The sequence below is a fragment of the Suillus subaureus genome (genome assembly GCF_016647635.1).
Source record: "Suillus subaureus strain MN1 chromosome Unknown BJ212scaffold_73, whole genome shotgun sequence".
Taxonomy (NCBI): Eukaryota; Fungi; Basidiomycota; class Agaricomycetes; order Boletales; family Suillaceae; genus Suillus; species Suillus subaureus.
Window position 1 is genome coordinate 85,148 of NW_024538629.1, and position 18,491 is coordinate 103,638.

An 18,491-nucleotide genomic window follows, 5' to 3' on the forward strand; every position below is an offset into this window, starting at 1 on the left:
GTGCACTGTTTGTTCAGAGACAATGATGGTGGGAGTCGGAGGAATAGTGCTGGTGCTAGTAGTGGATGCTGAGAGCCGAATGGTTACATTGAGGTTGTTCATGCACCCTATGGTATCCGGCAGACAAAGACCAAGAAGCAATCGCTGTTGAATTGGTGAGCTCCTGCTGTGACATTGAGCATGCGGATGGTTCCAATCACAGGGGATTACAATGTATGGAAGTGAACTACATCAACTCGATTCTAACTCGCGAGTCCAACGAATTACAACTCAATTTAGCTCGGTAGGTTCAAGTTGAAACGAATTTGGTCATTTTCGAAGCGAGTCGAGTTTAACTCGATTTGAACTCACCTCGACAGCAACACTAGCATAAGGTGACATTTCTGGCAGTGTAACCCTCTAACCTGATGTGTTTGCACAAGTTCTTGAACTTCAAGTAGGATAAAAGCAACCGAAGCCTCGAGTGTGAGGTATTTCTGGATAAAAAAATTCGGACCTTGATGATGCAGGGCTCTCTCGATGAACTTAAGGTCCAAGCTTGATGCTGTGGTAAACATGCATGATAGTACTTACTGTAGTCTAGATGTCTAGACCTAGGCCTCATACATGTTCTACTGCTATCCAGCTAGTCTATAATTCATGCATGATGTACGTGCGCGGTGCATGACTGCGTCAATTTCACCTGGCCTGGCAAACTTTACTTACTACGAGAACCTCCGCGCGCACCTGAGTTAATGGCATACCCTTGCAAGGGTAGGAGCCTATTGTAGCACCTGGGAGAGACCCTCCCAGGGATGATGGTCTTTCAACCTAGCTTGCTATAACAAGGTCTGAAAGGCCGTGGGAACGCCTTACCAAGGGTGGCAGGAATCCGAAAGCGCCCTCTACTGTGCACGACCATGGGTCACTAGTTCACTCTGCAGCAGAAGGCGCAATCGGCATCAAGTTACATGTACTACACTCTCGTTTACAATTCATTCATTTGTATACAAAATCCGCAAGCCTCTCCAACCCATCGTCCGACTGCGGAAAGATATGAGGAAACATCCACCACGCATGTGTCAAATCCGCATACTCCACAAGTTCAGCTATCCCGCCTGCCTCTTGGATACCACTCACAATTCTCCGTGAGCTCTCAGCGACGTTATCAGCTGTTCCAGTCATCGCCAACGTCTTCGGCCAGCTTGCAGTGAATGGAATTAGGATGCCTGATGCTAGAGGGTGGTTGGCAGGGAAATTGCCTAGATATTGGGAAGAACAGGCTTGGTAGGCTGATAGAGGTATGACGTCGTGAGGTATAGAAGTGTAGGAGGCATAAGTGACGTCTGCGTCTGGGGAGAAGAGTGCAACGTGTCCTGGCATCGGGAGAGTGGATTGTGATATGATATACGTGAGGACAAGAGCTAGATGAAAGTGAGATACGAATGCGAGAAGAAATTGACAAATCATGACTCACCCAGGTTTCCGCCTGCACTATCACCTGTGATAGTGATGTTCTCGGCAGCAAAGCCTCTCAAGATCAAGTGATGGTATGCAGAGAATAGATCTTGTAACGCCGCTGGAAAGAGGTTCTCGGGGACCGTCGCAAGTCTACGGGAAGGAGCTGCAATGATGTGTGCACTGGATCCTTGTGCGCCAGATTTCTTGCCAAGTGTGTGGAGTATGCGAGAGAAGAATGTCATAAACCTCTTTTCCGTTGGATGTCCGGAGACGTTGCCGCCTCCGTGCACATGAAGTATGACTTTGACATCTTTCTTCGCATCAAGGGACTCAGAGAGCGCATTGGTATAAAAGAAGACAGGAACCTGACCCAGTTGGATCGTGGTTGAGTGAATAGATGCAGGGATCTGAGAGGAAGGAGGAGCTAATTCACAAGAGACGTGAATTCCTTCTGGGATTCCTTCGCTGGGAACCTGTGCGCGTTCAGTAAGCGATTGGGCCTGGCCGAACGTAGGCTTGAAAACACCGATTGCGGTGCGGATGCCATGAAGAGCTGCTGCTTGCGTATGGGTCCAGGTGGGTCGAGTGAGTGGTGAAGACATTTCTGAGATTGTATTTGTGCTTCATCATTCGTGCGTAGTCATTTTATCATTTTATGCGGGGTTCTATATCCAGGCCTAGGCGCTGCTATCGTCGGTCCATGATTGAATGATATCGTTAAGGTTGAATGATTTAGACAGGAAGTGACAAATGAGGGTTGCTAACCTGCTGCCACAGTATCGATTCGGCACAGCGTATTCAGCTACGGTGAGGGAAATGGACGGTGACGATGCAATGTGTGGGGGTGCGTGTCAGGATCACTTCGTCGTTGCAAATAGCATTTATGATGTCCACTCCCTGGCCAGTTGAAATGTAATCTATACATCTCCCCTGCTTTTGTACAATTACAAGAAATGTGGTTTTACTTTACCTGTGTCAGAAACCAGACAAATATGACTGTCTTAATGTCTGGACAATATCGATGCTCAAAAGGTGTCTAATTCACAACAACATCGTCTGCACGGACTTGAATGTTTGCAACTTACGCTTCAGGAGGTAGAGCGATGATGTTCACCTGGTCGCCTGAAATCATATATGGATACTTACGTTTGGGTTCTTGGGGGTGATTCAGAACACCGAGTTATCGCTCGTGTCGCTATGCGGGCCCGCCTGCCCCATGAGATGCGGTGAAAGATGGGAAATCAATGAAAGGTCAACGGTGCGTACATTGTTTCACGGTCGGGATTGTTTCGCGGTAGTGCTTGCTATTCGTGGACAAGTATCTGGTACAAGGAATGCGTCAACGAATGAATGGTGGGACAAAAATCATAACTACCCAGCTAGTTCCAGAAACGATTTACATTCCCGTGCACCTGAGGACCGTCCCGTGGATTGCGCCTTATGTGGGTCGTGCGGTCCTCAAAACAATGGTGGTTTTCGGGTTCAGGCTCAATAACAGACTGGTTCTGTGGCTCGAGCTCAACAATCATGCTGTCGAGCCAATTCTCATGGGGCCCCCCAATTTGGGAATGTCAATCTTCCTTCGTTTATAGAGGGCTGTCCATGGGAAACTACAATTTGGGTGTAGGGAAGCTTTGATGCGACTGCGGAAGATGTAGCTTGGACATGTTCGTCAGGTACCAGCACTTGGAGGGCAAAAAGGTCAGTAGGAACGAAATAAATCAATAAAAGTGCATCCTCCGCCCATTCTAGGCACGGCATGTGCACATCCTTTATTGCATGCCGTGACGCGCGGGCTTGAGTCGAATGCCTCGCATTTCAACACTGTCAGCACTCGAATTATGACAGCGAAGGATCATTGTGATTATCGGAGCTGATATGGTCTCCCGTAGTTAGACTAGTCAGACCTTGAAGACAGTCGTTAAAAGAGCTGTAAAATCTGTTCCAGCTCTCGGCTGGTCACCTGACGCCAGTAAGTGCGTTGGATACATCAGAGCAAATGTCAGCATGCACCTTGCAGATGACAGTATCTGACGTTGTACAGTCAAGGGTGTGGCATGAAGTCAGCGTGACACCTCAAACTCTATAAATGTGAGGACTCAAGGGCAGAAAACTAGTGCATTGTAGGAGACTAGTTACATAAAAGTTCATTCTACGACAGTGAGGTATGCGTTGGGGGAATCCTGCGCACTATGTACTGAATGCGACGGGTCCAATGTGTCAGGAGATCAAAAATAGATCTCTCTTCATCATGAGCCACCCGGGAACGTAATTTCCAGTTGCTGAAACCCTGACGTATAACCTGGAATCGAGAAAAAACTTCATCCATGTTTGGACGTTGTGCTGGATCCGAGTGCATCATGTCCGATACCAGGCCGCTCAAAAATTCCACACCTGAGTAGCGCTATTTTTTTTTTGTAAATCAGGGTATGAAAAACAAGGAGTCACTGTTGCACTTTACATCGAGAAATGTCTCTTGGATGGCATGCCCAAGATACCAAACATCAGTTGGGAAAGGGTTCCGAGGTTTGAAGTTGTCTTCGTTGAACTCAGGTACCTCTTTATCTCCACCAAATATCGGTTCTTCTAATGGGTTGGTGTTGGATGCCTCATATTGGCGGGAGATGCCAAAGTCGATGTAGTAGTACCGTGGAGGAGACTTCGTGCGTGCATGATACCTCGCCACGCGTTTGTAGTCCTCCGACATATACTGGTCGCTTGCGTGCCATGCATCTATGAACATACTGTCATCCATCAGGATGTTTAGCTGCATGCAATCCCTGAGCCCAGGTTATGAGACAAGTCACTGGAGCAACTTAGATACATACCGGTGAGCGACATGATGTATATGCATGAAACGCAGCCCCTGCAGTTTAAAAGAAAGTGAAAAGAAATGAGTCATAATCAGTCAATCAACAAGGTCTTACCTCAAAAAGCTGGTGGATACAGTCAATAACTTCCCCAACTGTGTCAAAATAGGGATCTGCAGCGTATCGAAGCAACGGCATGACAATTATCGCAGTATGATCCTCGGCGGGCACCTCCAGAACATCGTAGATTGGAACGCAATGGTTAGCTGGATCATTGCGAAGAGGGGAGGTAGAGAAATAGCGACCGATTCCTATCTCAAAAGGGTGCAGCGATACGTCGATACGCTTGAGTGATACACGAGCACCGTCTTGAATGCGACGTGCATCCAACACAAGATAGTGCTAAAGGACGTATGGTAATTGATGAACACTGTTATTATCGAAGTACCCACTCGTGACACGATTCCATCCTCGCAGTTTATGTCAGCTTTGCTAGTGTTCGTCCAAGAGGGGACCCAATCTGGACTGTAGCGACTTCGCAACTTATAACCCTTTTCTGTGAGGAATTCGTAGTGGCTCCTCCACCAAATCTCATATTCAGAAAGATGAGAATGAGCAGCGGAGGTCGAGGCCATCCTCAAAAATCTGCCTGAAGTTGTGGTGTGGACTAGAAGTAAAAGTTGTCAAAGCGATAGAGAACAAACATGGACCCACATGGGTAATTCGGACCCCGGCACTTCGCGGACTTCAGAACCGACTTACTGCTTAATTATATAATGGCAGGGCTGTCGATCGTGAGTCGCCGTGACAAGTTACTTCTCAACAATTCATAATATCCAGCTTGAGTATACGTATTCGCAATTGAAGTACCCTGATAGGGAACTATTAATTTATCCGAATGACAAAAATATTCTGTTGTATTGTTTTACCCCGAAGATTACACGATTCCTCATCGACAAGGCTGAAGCGCTCAAGCTCAAGCATCAGATTTATAGCAGCTGCTTGTTGCCATATTCGCACAATCTTCCCTCGAAGGAAACACGCTTGTTATCTTTACCCTCTGAACTTATCATCGATCGCTCGCACAAGTTTTTGTATATACAAACCAAGGAAAGCAGCGCGACAGATTCCGTCGATTTTCAGTTACAGACCATGCGTTTCCCAAAGGCTAGCACGACAGTTCGAATATCCGCGAACTTTGGACCTGTGAGCCAATTTGAGGACTTGCCCGCGACCTTCATTCAGCTGAAGGGCCGGACAGCTCAAGAACAGGGCGAGCTTTATCTACAATTGTCGCTAACAGCCTTACGGGAGCTGGCCGACTTGTTGGAAAACGATCGTCTCTCAGCAACTGATAAAGCTACCTACAATCGAGCTTACACCGCTGGCAAGCTTCAATATGACCAGTAGGCTTTTTTACCTAGCCAGAAGGCTCTACTCACCCATCTCCATAGAGCGGTAAGCCTCAGAGACCAGCTTCAAATGCAGAAGAAGTCTTTGCGCAAGTTCATCGTTAACCTTTTCGTCCGCGAGTCCAAGTCGAATGCCAAGCATTTTCGTAAAGTCACATATTGGACTTATGAGGGTATCAAAGTAAGTCGAATAGCTGCATATTATGCATATTATGATTGCAGCTGAATCACCATGCAGAGAACTTCGGAAGACCTGGCCAGACGTTTGCTGCCGGAAAAAGGTGATACCCTTGGTATGTCAGAAAGACAGTGGAGTTCCCTTACTGACTGTTGGACAGTATTTGGAAGCCCAGGGGAGTCCGCACAAGAACACGCCTCCGTTTGTGAGGAGGGTCCGTGTGATGTGGTAGAGGGTATGTATCATGTACGCATTCTATAGCAAAACACTGAACATATTTTACACAAAGACAGTCTTTCAGGTTGGTGCGATAGTTCTTTCCGTTCGTCCATATCTCACATGTAGTGGATTAGTCACCGATCTTCCCCCGAACGAAACTATCCGAGGCCTTAATGTGGATGTACATAATGAACAAGAAGAACAAGAGGTCTTTGTGTCGCTGAGTCGAATAGCGAAAGCTAGAGGGGCGTACAAAGAAGAAGCAGAATATGACGATGATTATGATGACGATAAATCCACCAGTATGTTTCTTAAATCATCGCCCATGATAGAACTCAGCAGGTTCCTTGATATCTCAGTCAAAGCCCCGCACTCACCAAGTAGAGCGCCATCTCCTAGCCCCAGCTGCATAATCAATGTTTATTACAATATCAACCAAAGCGTGGTGTCTTTTGATTCAGAATCGACAAGACCAACATTGAACGTCGGGGCAAATGAAGGTTTGTTATGTTCGCTGCCGACGTTATCCCATGACGTTTAATGATGATGATAGGTGTCGACTCTGCACATTGAATACTGGATACCAATAAGCCAAGTCTCAGTTGGATTGATTTTATGGTTGTAACGTGTTCAATAATATGTCTAGTCGGGAGTGTTGTATCAGTAATATTATATAATTGATTGGGCATTCGTAGGTTTCTGGCTAGAAAGTCGCGACGACGCGGGCACTGCAATTACGTTTATAGTATTATACTTCCAGCGTCAGTTCAAACTCCGGCAATGATGTATCACACAAGTGTCACAAGTCATAATCCCAGTTTCTATTCCGCGAGACTGGAAAACACTCTTGAAACGCAAAGGAGCGGCGGCCAATTGATTGGATTTGAGATGGCACATTGTCCTTGCCGTAACGGGTGTCAAGTATTTTGACGTATGGGTGTTGTACTGCCAGGAAGACAGAGTGCCACTGATTTGCCACATGGTGGCATCACGATCTGTTCCTTGTTCCATGACTACTTCTGGGTATCATTATTCTCCAATACTACCGCTACAGAAAGCTCGAACAACGGAGTTTGTCTTTCGTGTATCACCTAATTAATGGTCGAGCGGCACCCTTTACCGTTGACATTGCAACGTTGAGTTCTGTGTGGCACATGAGATCAAGCTCGTGACCATGCTATCACGGATGCTCGAGTGGTGCAAAAATCTCAGGTGGTGTGCTCAAATTGGCACATAGTACTTTATATTAGTCAGACTGGTTACGAGCCTAGCGCGAGGTACTAATCCCCTCTAGACTTGGCGCCAATATTCCTGCACATCACCCACGTCGGGCATAGCGGATGAGAACAATGAAAAGCCATTTGGCCTCCAATGCAGGAATAGGTGAAGCACAAATTGACCTAATACGAGACCGTATCCTTAGCTATCACTCGCTTGATAGGGCAGAGTATTATCTTGTGGGATCCTGCACAATCGTGATGGACGGGTTCAATGAATACTCGGACCAAAATGCGGGGCAGTCTGTAATATTTGCAAAGGGACAAGGGGAACATGTGACGTGCATCGTGGACACATGTAACACACGTACGCACCATAGAGAGATAGCACAGACTAGGTCTGCGGCTCGAGCTTACCACTCGGAAGCACACGGGGAAGTGTTCGTAGAGTATACACGATAAGATAAAAAACGAGAGGTAGATCTGTTATAAGCGAGTCGAGGAATGCGGTTCGGGTTGGAAATCGGACCAGTGAGTTGGTCCACAGAAGGGGAGGGCCAACTTGACTGAGGGTTCGCGGACACAATGTGATTTCGGACATCCGAGTCAAAGGAGGAAAACGGCGAGGATGAAAGAAAACTGTATCCAGATCATCCTTATGCTGCCGCATATCCAGCTTGAGGTTGACTGAATTGGGGTATAGCACGGGTATACCCGCGGGTCGGAAGATCAACACCGTACCCGTACTAACCCGCGGTGTAGCAGCCTACCCCCGGTGTTGTATTTACCCGCGGGTACACATACAAGAAATAGTAACACTATGTAGGTCCAATAACCTCACCCAACACTCTCGTCTTCTCGTCTTCTTTTCTTCAGAGACTTCATGATCTTAGTAAGGTCCTCGGCTGCTACCAGATCACAGTAGAGCCATGAGCCGAGACAAAGGAATGCACGAGTCGATGACGGAGACAGGCGGTTTCGAGTGAAGTGTAAAAGGTGCCCTCCTGGCGAAAATACACGTTCCACTGCAGTCGAGGTAGCTATGGTGTGCAACACATAAGCTGTGATGCTAGCGAAAGTGATGGTGCACGACCTACCAGGAATACTAAGGTAATCAAGTGCCATCCGGTGCAAATTCGGATACGTCTTTTGATTATGGACCCATCATTGCAGTGGGACTTTGGTATTCTCCACTGATCGCCGCAAATAGTCGTCAAGCTCATCTACTAGAGATGCCGTCGTGATACTGGACAGTCACAGCATCAAGCTTAAAAAACGAATAGACTGCTGAACGCCAAGTTTTCTTGAGTGCGTCTGTGAGTGAAAATTAATCAAGGTCTATGCAAATGCGAACAATAAGTTCACATACCTAGATCAGCTTCATCATCCTGTTCGGCGGCAGGAGGCGCATCATTTTCATCGACATCAACGTCAATTACCTCCGGAGCGGCGAATTGCAACTCGGAGGGGGTTGTTTTGGCCCGTGGAAGGACAAGCTTAACACATTTTGCAACATTGTCTGCTATGGGCTGCAGAGATAACGATACATCTAAACGCGTTGAGGTAGAATCAGCAAGTGAGGCCGTGTTATTGGCAGTGGACTGATTAACCATAATGATAAAATAGATGGGGTATTGAGAAATGTAGAGTCTGCATGCCTCACTTTGTACTGTTGAATCACCGAATTATAATCAGTAATAGTGATGTGTCTCCGAGACGGAAGAATATGAACTGGTAGGAATATTGAAGCAGCGAGAAATAGGATCGAAGCAGCGGGTCACTGTTGCAGTCAACGACCCTCCGAAAAATAAGGATCGTAGTGAGTGGCGAATCCTTGTCATGTCCAACATATAGCACCGCGGAGAACATTCGGAGATAGCGCAGCTACCCATGAACATACCCGTACACCGTGCTGACGGGTACGGTATGGCCACGGGTAGTACATCTCGACACCGTACCCGTACCCGCTATACCCGTGACCCCCATACCCGCGGTGTGGCCCATACCCGTGCTATACCCTAACAGTAGCAGCACAAAAAGAAAAGTAAGAACGAAATAGATGAATGACAGAGAATGATCCTCCACCCATACACGCACAGGCTTGAGCCTTGCGTTTCAATATTTGCTGTCAGTACTCGAATGGTCATGATCGAGGCCTTTTGTGATTGGTAGAGTCTTTTGTTGGTCCCTCGTAGCTTCATTCAAGAACTTTGGCCTATAGGCTATAGCTATGGGCCTGGGATGTTGCTGCAAAGATGTAACACATACTGTAGAGTTACGACCGTAGCTTCGCGCCCTTTCGGGTGTGACCATGTCACACTTAGCTTCGCAGCTTCGTAGGCCCTTGCGACGTGTGACCTATCCAAGTTAGCTTCGCCCTGGCAGCTGCAATCCATGTGAGTTTGGCCTTTTCTCAGCATGTCCATCAATTTTGACCCTTCAGAATGAATCTCGTGTCTAATTGTCCGTAGCAATTTTTGGTTTTTTTGTTGGCGATTTTTCCTGTTTTACCGCGTGTCACAAAATAGCTTCGCTCCCCGAAATTTAGTGTGACCGTCACATCAAATAGGTTCGATTCGCTGTGGGGTGGGACACGTGACGAAGTTACGGTCGTAACTCTATGAGTCTACAGTATATAATTTACATAACGTTCCTGACCCTTTTCGGCTGGTCACCTGACGTCATTGTCAGCGTCTTGCTCAGCCATTAATATTGCCAGCACTTCCGTATGATCGCAAACCCTGCCAGTCTACTGCGGTATCACAGGTCTGTTGCATCTTTCACCAGCATCAGAAGAGCCTCTCTCCTGACTTTCAAATCTCGTTTCCATCGATCCTCCTTCGTCATGGGCGCTAACACCAAGTCTGAAGACGAATGGCGTGCCATCTTATCTCCAGAACAGGTGTGTTCTCCGATCTACACCTGAGACATATGTTCACTCCTTGCGTCGGAGATAGTTTAGAATCCTCCGTCAGAAGGGAACAGAGGCACCCGACACAGGGAACTACAATCACCATGACGCGCCAGGCGTGTACGCCTGTACTGGCTGTGGGACGCCACTATACAAGAGCAGCACGAAGTTTAACAGCGGCTGCGGATGGCCCGCTTTCTTTGATGGTAATTTATCATTCTGGAAAAGCCATCTTCTCTCTCATGGTTCATCGTAGCGATCCCTGGTGCCGTTAGTAGGCATCAAGATCGGTCAATGTTTATGACTAGGATAGAGATTACCTGTACCGCATGCGGTGGCCATCTCGGGCATGTGTTCAAGGGAGAAGGATTCGATACGCCAAGTACGCTCCTTTCTATCTTGCATAATTTGATCTGGGCCTCACAACCTCTACAGCCGACGAACGACACTGCGTGAATTCCGTCTCGCTGAACTTTAAGGAGGAATAAAGTTTTGGTTGTATGAATATCATTATAATTTAGATACAATACGTAGCATTGGCCGGTGATGCGTTGTCGATTATGACATTGAGCTTATTCAGTATCTCATTTGAGGGAGAGGACATTAACAATAGTTGAATGGACAGCCGGATCTCGACAACGTAGCTCAACAACGATTAATTAGGTGATGCACTTTGATAATAAGAATGCATAGATAACTAGTTTCTCACCTCGATAAGAACGTCCACGCAGTCCCAAATACGACCTGGAGATGATAAGCCAATCTCAGCACTGAGGCACTATTGCAAATGGACGAATGAGAGGGAGACCTAAGTATAGCGCCCAGCTAAGCAACAGCAGAACATGAATACACTATCGGGCGATACATGATAGGATTGAGAATCGAGAAACACAAGATACATAAACCTCGGACGATAATTGGTAACTTACAGGCGAGTGAGCTAGGACCGACTCCATTTGTATTGATGAAATTCTGCGGGAATCGAGAAAGGAGAAAGTGTTTCTCATCAAAGCGGGCAACATACTGGCTTATATTCAGTGGACAACAACTGCCTGGTATTGCTTCACGCGGTTGATAAAAACGGCCACCTCGTACCCGGTAAGTAGCAAACAATACGTCTGTTCCTGCGTTGTGGTCCCAAATGTCGCGCTGAAGAAGAGCATGTGATGTCCACACATTTGTGAATGTCAGCTGCCAGCTGGTCATTCTGATGGAAGAATCGATGACTTGCAGTGCATGAGACGCGTCTGGTCACGTGCCAACGAAATGAATGTCTTGCAACTTATGTAATCATGACTTGCGAACCCCCTAACACTTCAACAAGGAACTTACTAAGAACAAGGAGTGCCGGATCGCGAGATCAGCCAAAGGATCTAGGGCAAGAGTTCGTTCAGTTAAATAATCAAACACTATTCCTGGTAGAAGAATTATGAGAATGTCGCGTAGAAAGTCGTGACCGCGCAGGCTGTGGTATGAGATAGCCAAGATCGAAGCTCTATATGAAGAGCGCAGGGGGCATGGAGAAACAGATCACAGTGACTCCATGTTGGCGACCATGTTGTCCAGTTCTGCTTGGGACTGCTTGTACTTCTGTTGCATTTCCTGTGCAAGAGTGTCAGTTGGCATGTCTAACAGCGTAGAACGCATCGAGATACCTCGAACTTCTTCTCCCATTGATCGCGCTCTTGCTCGATCCGTTGAACTTGGCGTTCGAAGTGTTCTGCCTTGACGTCCACTTGCCGCAGCCTGAATAGGTGATTAGTCGTTGATAACAGATGATGGTAGTGGCTACAACGTACTTCTCCATCGTTTCTTTCACGTTCTTCTCAGCAGCATCAAGTTCCTCCTCCAGTAACGCAATCTTTCTCGTAAGGTTCTCATTCGTGCTTCTCAATGATTCTCCCTCGTCCTGTGAAGCCTTGGCTTCCGCAAGTTTCGCATCTACCTTGTCAAGCTCCGCCTCAAGAACAGAGATCTTGTGGGTCATCGAAGTAATCTCCTGGTCCTTTTCAAGGATAAGTTGATCATATTTCTTGTTCTTGCCTTCTGCTTCTTCAGCGCGAGTGACCGCATTGTCTGCCTCCAAGCGCAGCTGGTTCATTTTCTACAAGCGCATGTTCAGTAAGATCGGATGTACGCAAACGATCGCTGCCAACCTCTTTGATCTTCTCCATTGTGTTCGATGGATGTACAGATGGTGTAGACAATGGTAATGGTGAACGAGGAAGGAAACCAACTTGGACGGGCACCTTGCTGGGCACTGCCAATAGCCACAGTCAGCTTAAATGGGATGATATCGTGGGAAACCTGAAATCGGCCAGAAAGCAAGCACTTGCCTTTTCCGATCATGACAGGTCAAATCTGGTTAAGCTGAGACGAAGCTGGTTTGCTGGCGTCTCTGTTCCTTGAAGAAATACAATCAGTGTCCAACGTACTCGACGACGAGCAAGAACCGTGAATCTTACAGATGAGCGCACCGGTCGCGCAAGAGGGCAAGTGGCAGATGCTACTTTTGATCCCGGGCTTCACTGACTCACTCTTATATCAGAACTACCGATCCTCGAGGCCGTGATCAAGTAAGTCTGGTGCGCTCTTGCGCTCTTATTGCTATGCGTGCAACGAACCCTTACCCACCGCAGCATACGAAACCGGCTTACTGCCTTGAAGAGGGACCGTGCCGAGTTTATCAAGCCGTCAGATGTGAATGCCCTTTACCAGGCCGTCGTTAAACAAGGTAGCTATAATTCTTTCTTTCTTTCAAAGTACTATTTTATCTCATTTTGAATATTTCTCTCCGATAGTCACAAAACTCAACGATGTTCGTGACGACAACACAACTTACAACAATCGAGTGGATACAACACTGGCCGATGTGTTCAGCCTCCTTTCCTTGTGTTATCTTACATTGGGGCGAACGAAGGAATGCCCTGCTGTGTACTCACAGCTGGCCTCCATGAGGGTCAGTATTTCATTTCTCTACCATTTCATTAATACTGCGGATGATAAGCGCCCTGCGTTGTGGAGATCCAGCCGGCTATTACCCACCGCATTCCATAATGTCATGATGTCCTCAGACATCCGTCTGCTGCATGAAGATTCGTACTAATCTTTATTTGTCATGCACAGCAATTCCTCAGTCACATGGAAGAATCAGGAGTCTACAATGAATCGGACCTAGCCCCTTTCCAACGGAGACTAAGCGAGCTCCGACACATAGTACAACAAGATGCTGAGAGCAGCAAGCACCCCGAAGCTATGACGAAGCTCCTGGAGCGCCAGTTCAATGAATGTGGTACGTCTTCATTTCCGAATATCCTTTTTGAAGTCACTAAATGTGTGCTGCGGTTCTAAAGATGTTATCATGCGATCACTTCAAGATTCCCTGTCGGTGCTCTCAGTAGAGCTGGTTCCCATTCATGAACGCCTCGTCACGATTCGCAGACAACTCGTTGCGCTGGCTGCCAAAGAGGGCTCACACAAAGCCGAAATAAAGTCTCTGGCCGAGGAACTGCGTAAGATCGATTCGTGAGTGCGCCGTCAACTAAACCACATCTTCCTTCTTTAACACCTTCACAGCAAACGTGTCGACGGAAAATTTCTTGGCCCAGGAGGAACCATGCCAGCTTCTCAAGCGCTTTGCACCTCCCTCATCGAAGAATGTTTTGACATCCTGCAGCAAATTAAGGCGCAGGATGAGTCAAAGAACGTAGCGTCTTCTCTCAAGCCCATTCATGACCGCCTGAACGAGCTGCGCGCGGAACTGGAGAACCTCGTCCTCACACATAGATGGAGTCTCCGCGAGACAGATCTCTACAATTATTCGATGAGCCTGCAGGAGATCGACAAGATGCGTATTGATGGCAAGTTTGTCGATACAGAGGGTAATAGGCCACCAGGACAGTATGTGAGTGGTGCCTGTACTTGAGGCAAGTGCAACTATTCACAGATGTGCAGGTTCTGCTGTACTTGTTGAGACGGTGTTATGGTCTTATCTACCGTCTGTTATCGTCGAGCGAGCCAGTATCCGAGGAACTCATCCCCATCGTGCGTCTGTCTCCCATCTGTCCTTGATTCCGTTTCTCATACATCGCATATAGGCCAATAAACTCTCCACAGTGAAGAAGTGTCTCAACGAAGTATACAAATTTGGTGGTCCGTTTACGCCTCGGGACCTCTACCCCGTGAGTTTCCGGTTCTTCGATTCTTTTGGTATCAGGGAGCTCATTTTTCATAGTATCAACTGGCCCTGCACCAGATCGACTCTATGCGGAAAGACGGCAGATTCGTGGGCGTAGGTGGAAATATTCCCGAAGGACAGGGTATCGTCATGGCACACCTGAACGAGTGTCATGAACTACTAGAGATGGTGCGTACTTGTTGTACTTCCCAGAACAGTAATGCTGACGTAATCTAGCTCAAGGAGTCCATGGGCGAAAACGAAGACTATGACGACGAAGATGAGAGCGAAACAGGAGTTGCAGAATGAAATTAATTTTACCATGTTTCCAACTCTGCCGAATTCGATGTACCCCACTTACAGGCCTCGTATCTCATCGTGCTGCTGACTTATATACAATATCACAATCGCGCTGCGAAAATAATCATGGTATTCGCGATAGGACTTTAGTGCGTGTCCATTATAACAATAACCGGGAGAGATACACAAGGATATCTAATCTACGAGGAGGTAAACGACGAGACGTGGTCCTCGACGACCTTCTTGATTTTTGCTTCCATCTCGGGGGTAACATTGCCAGTCGCTATCTCTTCCAGAAGCACAGTTTGGGTGGCAGTCAGATGTGAACGGAATTCGGCTTCCCATGAAGTGATTTTGTCAACAGGGATGGAGTCAAGCTGCGTGATAGAGATCAGTGAGCAGTAGGTGAGGCTTAGAAGATAGGTTACGCACGAGACCGTTGACACCAGCGTAGATGATGGGCACCTGGATTTCGGTAGGCAGGGGCTGGTATTGGCCTTGCTCTATTAAAAGACATGAGTTATATTTGTAGATCATCGAACGCATTTGCTTACTGAGGAGCTCAGTCAAACGTGCACCACGGGAGAGGAGGAAACGTGTTGAAGCATCGAGATCTGAACCGAATTGGGCGAAGGCAGCGACTTCACGGTACTGGGCAAGGTACAACTTAAGAGAACCGGCGAACTTCTTCATGATCTTCCTATAGGCAGAGAAGATTGGGTTGAGGATGTCATACAAAAAACATAACGAGATACAAACGTTTGGGCAGCAGAACCAACACGAGACACGGAGAGACCGACATTAATGGCGGGACGCACACCACGGAAGAAGAGCTCAGCCTCCAAGAAAATTTGACCGTCAGTGATCGAAATGACCTATACGCGAAATGGGAATCAATAAATGTGTGACGCTGAGCTAATATCACCTACGTTGGTAGGAATATACGCGGAGACATCACCACCTTGAGTCTCAATGATAGGAAGCGCAGTGAGAGATCCACCACCGAACTTGTCGCTCATCTTGGCAGCACGCTCAAGGAGACGGGAGTGGAGGTAGAAGACGTCACCAGGGTAAGCCTCACGACCGGGAGGACGACGGAGGAGGAGAGACATCTGACGGTAAGCAACGGCCTGCTTCGACAAGTCATCGTAAATGATGAGGGCTAACGTAGTTCTCAGTACCGAGTTCGCCCGAAGAAGCGAATAACAGCATACCATGCTTGCCGTTGTCACGGAACCACTCGCCCATAGCACAACCAGAGAAGGGCGCAAGGTACTGCAGGGGAGCAGCCTCTGAGGCGGTAGCAGCAACAATGATAGAGTATTTCATTGCGTCGTTTTCCTCGAGGGTCTTGACAAGCTGAGCGACAGTCGAACGCTTCTGGCCGACAGCGACGTAGACGCAGTATAGCTTTTTGTCCTCATCCTTGCCATCATTCCATCGCTTCTGGTTGAGAATGGTGTCGATTGCGACGGCGGTCTTTCCAGTTTGACGGTCACCAATGATAAGCTCACGCTGACCACGACCAATGGGCACCATGGCGTCAATGGGCTTAAGACCAGTCATCATAGGCTGGTTGACGGAACGACGAGGCAAGATACCGGGGGCCTTGAGGGAGGCACGCCTCCGCTCGGCAGCCTCAATAGGACCCTTTCCGTCAATTGGGTTACCGAGAGCGTCAACGACACGACCAAGAAGACCTGGGCCAACGGGAACATCGACAATTTGACCAGTACGCTTGACAGTGTCGCCCTCCTTAATGAGACGATCGTTACCGAGATGGAGACACCGACGTTGTCGGCTTCCAAGTTGAGACACATGCCACGGACGCCAGACGAGAATTCCACCATCTCCTCGGCTGCGAACCAGGTCATTTGCATGGAATGAATGGTCGAGATGTACGACTTACCCTGGACATTTTTGAGACCCCAGACACGTCCATACCGTCACCGACGCCTGCGAATGCTATGAGACTAATTGACTGACAATGACCACCGCGACTACGCACTCAAGACACGGCCAGTCTCCTCGACGTTTCCACTAATGGCGGTACCAGCGATACGGGACTCCAGTATTGAAGAGACCTCGGACGCGGCTGTTTATGGCACGCAATGTAATAAATGACACCGGAAGTTCCAATACACGTCAAACACAGCAGGACACGCTATAAAGGAGTACGCACCAGGCTTTGCGGTGGCATATGACCGGGCAGCAAGTGCAGCAAACATTCTGAACATAAAAAAGTTGTATGAGCATGGAATTGAGTAGGAAAAACGGCAAAAGCAGGACCTTGGGAGCAGCGGCAAAGGCAGCTCTGCGCGCCGAGTTCTGGAGAGCGATTCTGTGCATTGTCGCGACAGGAAAGAATTGGATGAGAAGGAACGAGCAGAGTCGGTGTTAAAGGAATTTCTCGGAACAGACTTAATTTAAATCTCCGACTAAATTAGCTCTCCGTGTCACGGTGTCACGCGGTCACGTAGTCTTTACTTGAAAACAGCTGCTAGTCTTCATTTCGCCATGGCTAGTTGGCAAATTCGCAATTGGCTATCAAATAATCTGAGACGCGGTCTGTCATTTTTTACATATTTGCAGTGCTTTCTGACATGATTTTTAGTGGCGTCATGTTCGGTGTCGACGCAGGCGGCGCTTCCGAAAAACACTTGTGCCGCGTTTTCTCTTATCCGCTCCCAGCCTTCGCAATACATTGTCGCGTCTCTCGCAGGACGTAAATATCTCCTCGCACCCAGGGACTTACTCACAGTCCCGCATCTTAAAGACGTACATGTTGGCGATGTGTTGGCGTTGCAGGACATACATGAAGTTGGTTCACGGGATTCACCCCTTCGCGGTGATCCCATAATATCCCCAAGTCGCGTCAAGGTTGAAGCTACCGTAGTCGAGCATACCAAGGGCAAAATGGAGGTGGTGTTCAAGAAGAAGCGTAAAGGGTTACCAGAAGACGATCAAGAACAAGCATCCATACACTCGTCTGCGTATAGGCTCCATTGAGTTCCCCGAGCCTTCGAATCCATAGCATTAGTCTGAGCACTACTAATAATGTTTTGTTTTCTAATCTGAATGATCACACGAGAAAACTGAAGTCAGTGAATATTAAAAATGCAGTGTATAAGTATCATATCTCCCCTTCTTCAGGCGTTTCCGCCCTCCGGGATCGTTCTCCGCGTTCTTCCCTAGAATCTATATCAGGATCATAACGAGCACGTTTTTCAGCGCGTTCACTATGTGCCCTATCAGAGCCCCGTTTCCGTTCTCTGCTCTGTTCAGGTTTATCCCCTACATGATCAGCCTCTTCCTCATCACCGTATGGAGGCGCATCAGTCCGCCCATAACCACGCTCCCTCGAACCTTTCCTACGTTTGCGTTCATCCTTACCATCCCGCTCGTCTCGCGAATGCCGTTTATGCTCGCGATCTCTGTCTCTTTCCCTGTCCTTCTCCCTTTCACGTTCACGGTCCTTTTCCCTCTCCCTCTCACGTTCACGGTCCCTCTCTCTGTCACGCTCACGGTCCTTTTCCCTTTCCCGCTCGCCATGCCCATCCTTGTCACGCCCATGGTACCCATCATGGTCCTCGCGATGGTGATGTCTCCTGTCCCGCTCACGGTCCCGCTCACGATCTCGCTCGCGGTCTCTCTCTCTGTCACGGTCATCGCGGCGGTCACGGTCACGATCCCGCTCACGTTCGCGCTCGGGGTCCTTGCGACGTCTACTCGTGGTTGAAGCACCATCTTCCGACAGAGCCTCACGTAGTCGTTCCTTTTGCCTCTTCACAAACTTGAAAAAGGCTAAACGTCGACCCTCCTCATCG

At 48.0% G+C, this 18,491-nt stretch overlaps 4 protein-coding genes across 4 annotated transcripts; 3 read left to right on the forward strand and 1 right to left on the reverse strand.

The window, feature by feature from the left end:
* Positions 1 to 877: 877 nt before the first annotated feature.
* BJ212DRAFT_1397055 (Alpha/Beta hydrolase protein) lies at positions 878 to 2,191 on the reverse strand (the record flags this gene model as incomplete). Its single annotated transcript, XM_041337229.1, has 3 exons — positions 1,457 to 2,191; positions 1,189 to 1,403; positions 878 to 1,132 (listed from the first exon to the last, which is right to left on the reverse strand). Coding segments are annotated over exons 1-3 (845 nt in total), but the record flags the coding sequence as incomplete, so codon positions are not given.
* A 2,981-nt stretch (positions 2,192 to 5,172) lies between these two features.
* On the forward strand, positions 5,173 to 6,780 carry BJ212DRAFT_1397068 (uncharacterized protein). The gene is made up of 7 exons (XM_041337230.1): positions 5,173 to 5,656; positions 5,705 to 5,843; positions 5,901 to 5,955; positions 6,001 to 6,075; positions 6,130 to 6,141; positions 6,194 to 6,559; positions 6,613 to 6,780. Exons 1-7 carry the CDS (start codon positions 5,403 to 5,405, stop codon positions 6,630 to 6,632), a joined length of 921 nt encoding a protein of 306 aa, XP_041186404.1. The 5' UTR covers positions 5,173 to 5,402; the 3' UTR covers positions 6,633 to 6,780.
* A 3,341-nt stretch (positions 6,781 to 10,121) lies between these two features.
* BJ212DRAFT_1285484 (methionine sulfoxide reductase) lies at positions 10,122 to 10,675 on the forward strand (the record flags this gene model as incomplete). The annotated part of the gene is made up of 4 exons (XM_041331891.1): positions 10,122 to 10,178; positions 10,234 to 10,393; positions 10,444 to 10,569; positions 10,623 to 10,675. 4 exons carry the CDS (start codon positions 10,122 to 10,124, stop codon positions 10,673 to 10,675), a joined length of 396 nt encoding a protein of 131 aa, XP_041186405.1.
* A 6,506-nt stretch (positions 10,676 to 17,181) lies between these two features.
* On the forward strand, positions 17,182 to 18,008 carry BJ212DRAFT_1581278 (uncharacterized protein; the record flags this gene model as incomplete). Its single annotated transcript, XM_041342302.1, has 3 exons — positions 17,182 to 17,230; positions 17,279 to 17,941; positions 17,986 to 18,008. 2 exons carry the CDS (start codon positions 17,182 to 17,184, stop codon positions 17,671 to 17,673), a joined length of 444 nt encoding a protein of 147 aa, XP_041186406.1. The 3' UTR covers positions 17,674 to 17,941; positions 17,986 to 18,008.
* Positions 18,009 to 18,491: the final 483 nt, after the last annotated feature.

Coding starts and splice junctions, on each gene's coding strand:
- BJ212DRAFT_1397068 (XM_041337230.1), top strand. CDS start 5,403: ATGCGTTTCCCAAAGGCTAGCACGACAGTTCGAATATCCGCGAACTTT. Junction 5,844..5,900: donor GGACTTATGAGGGTATCAAA/GTAAGTCGAATA, acceptor ATCACCATGCAG/AGAACTTCGGAAGACCTGGC. Junction 6,560..6,612: donor GAACGTCGGGGCAAATGAAG/GTTTGTTATGTT, acceptor TGATGATGATAG/GTGTCGACTCTGCACATTGA.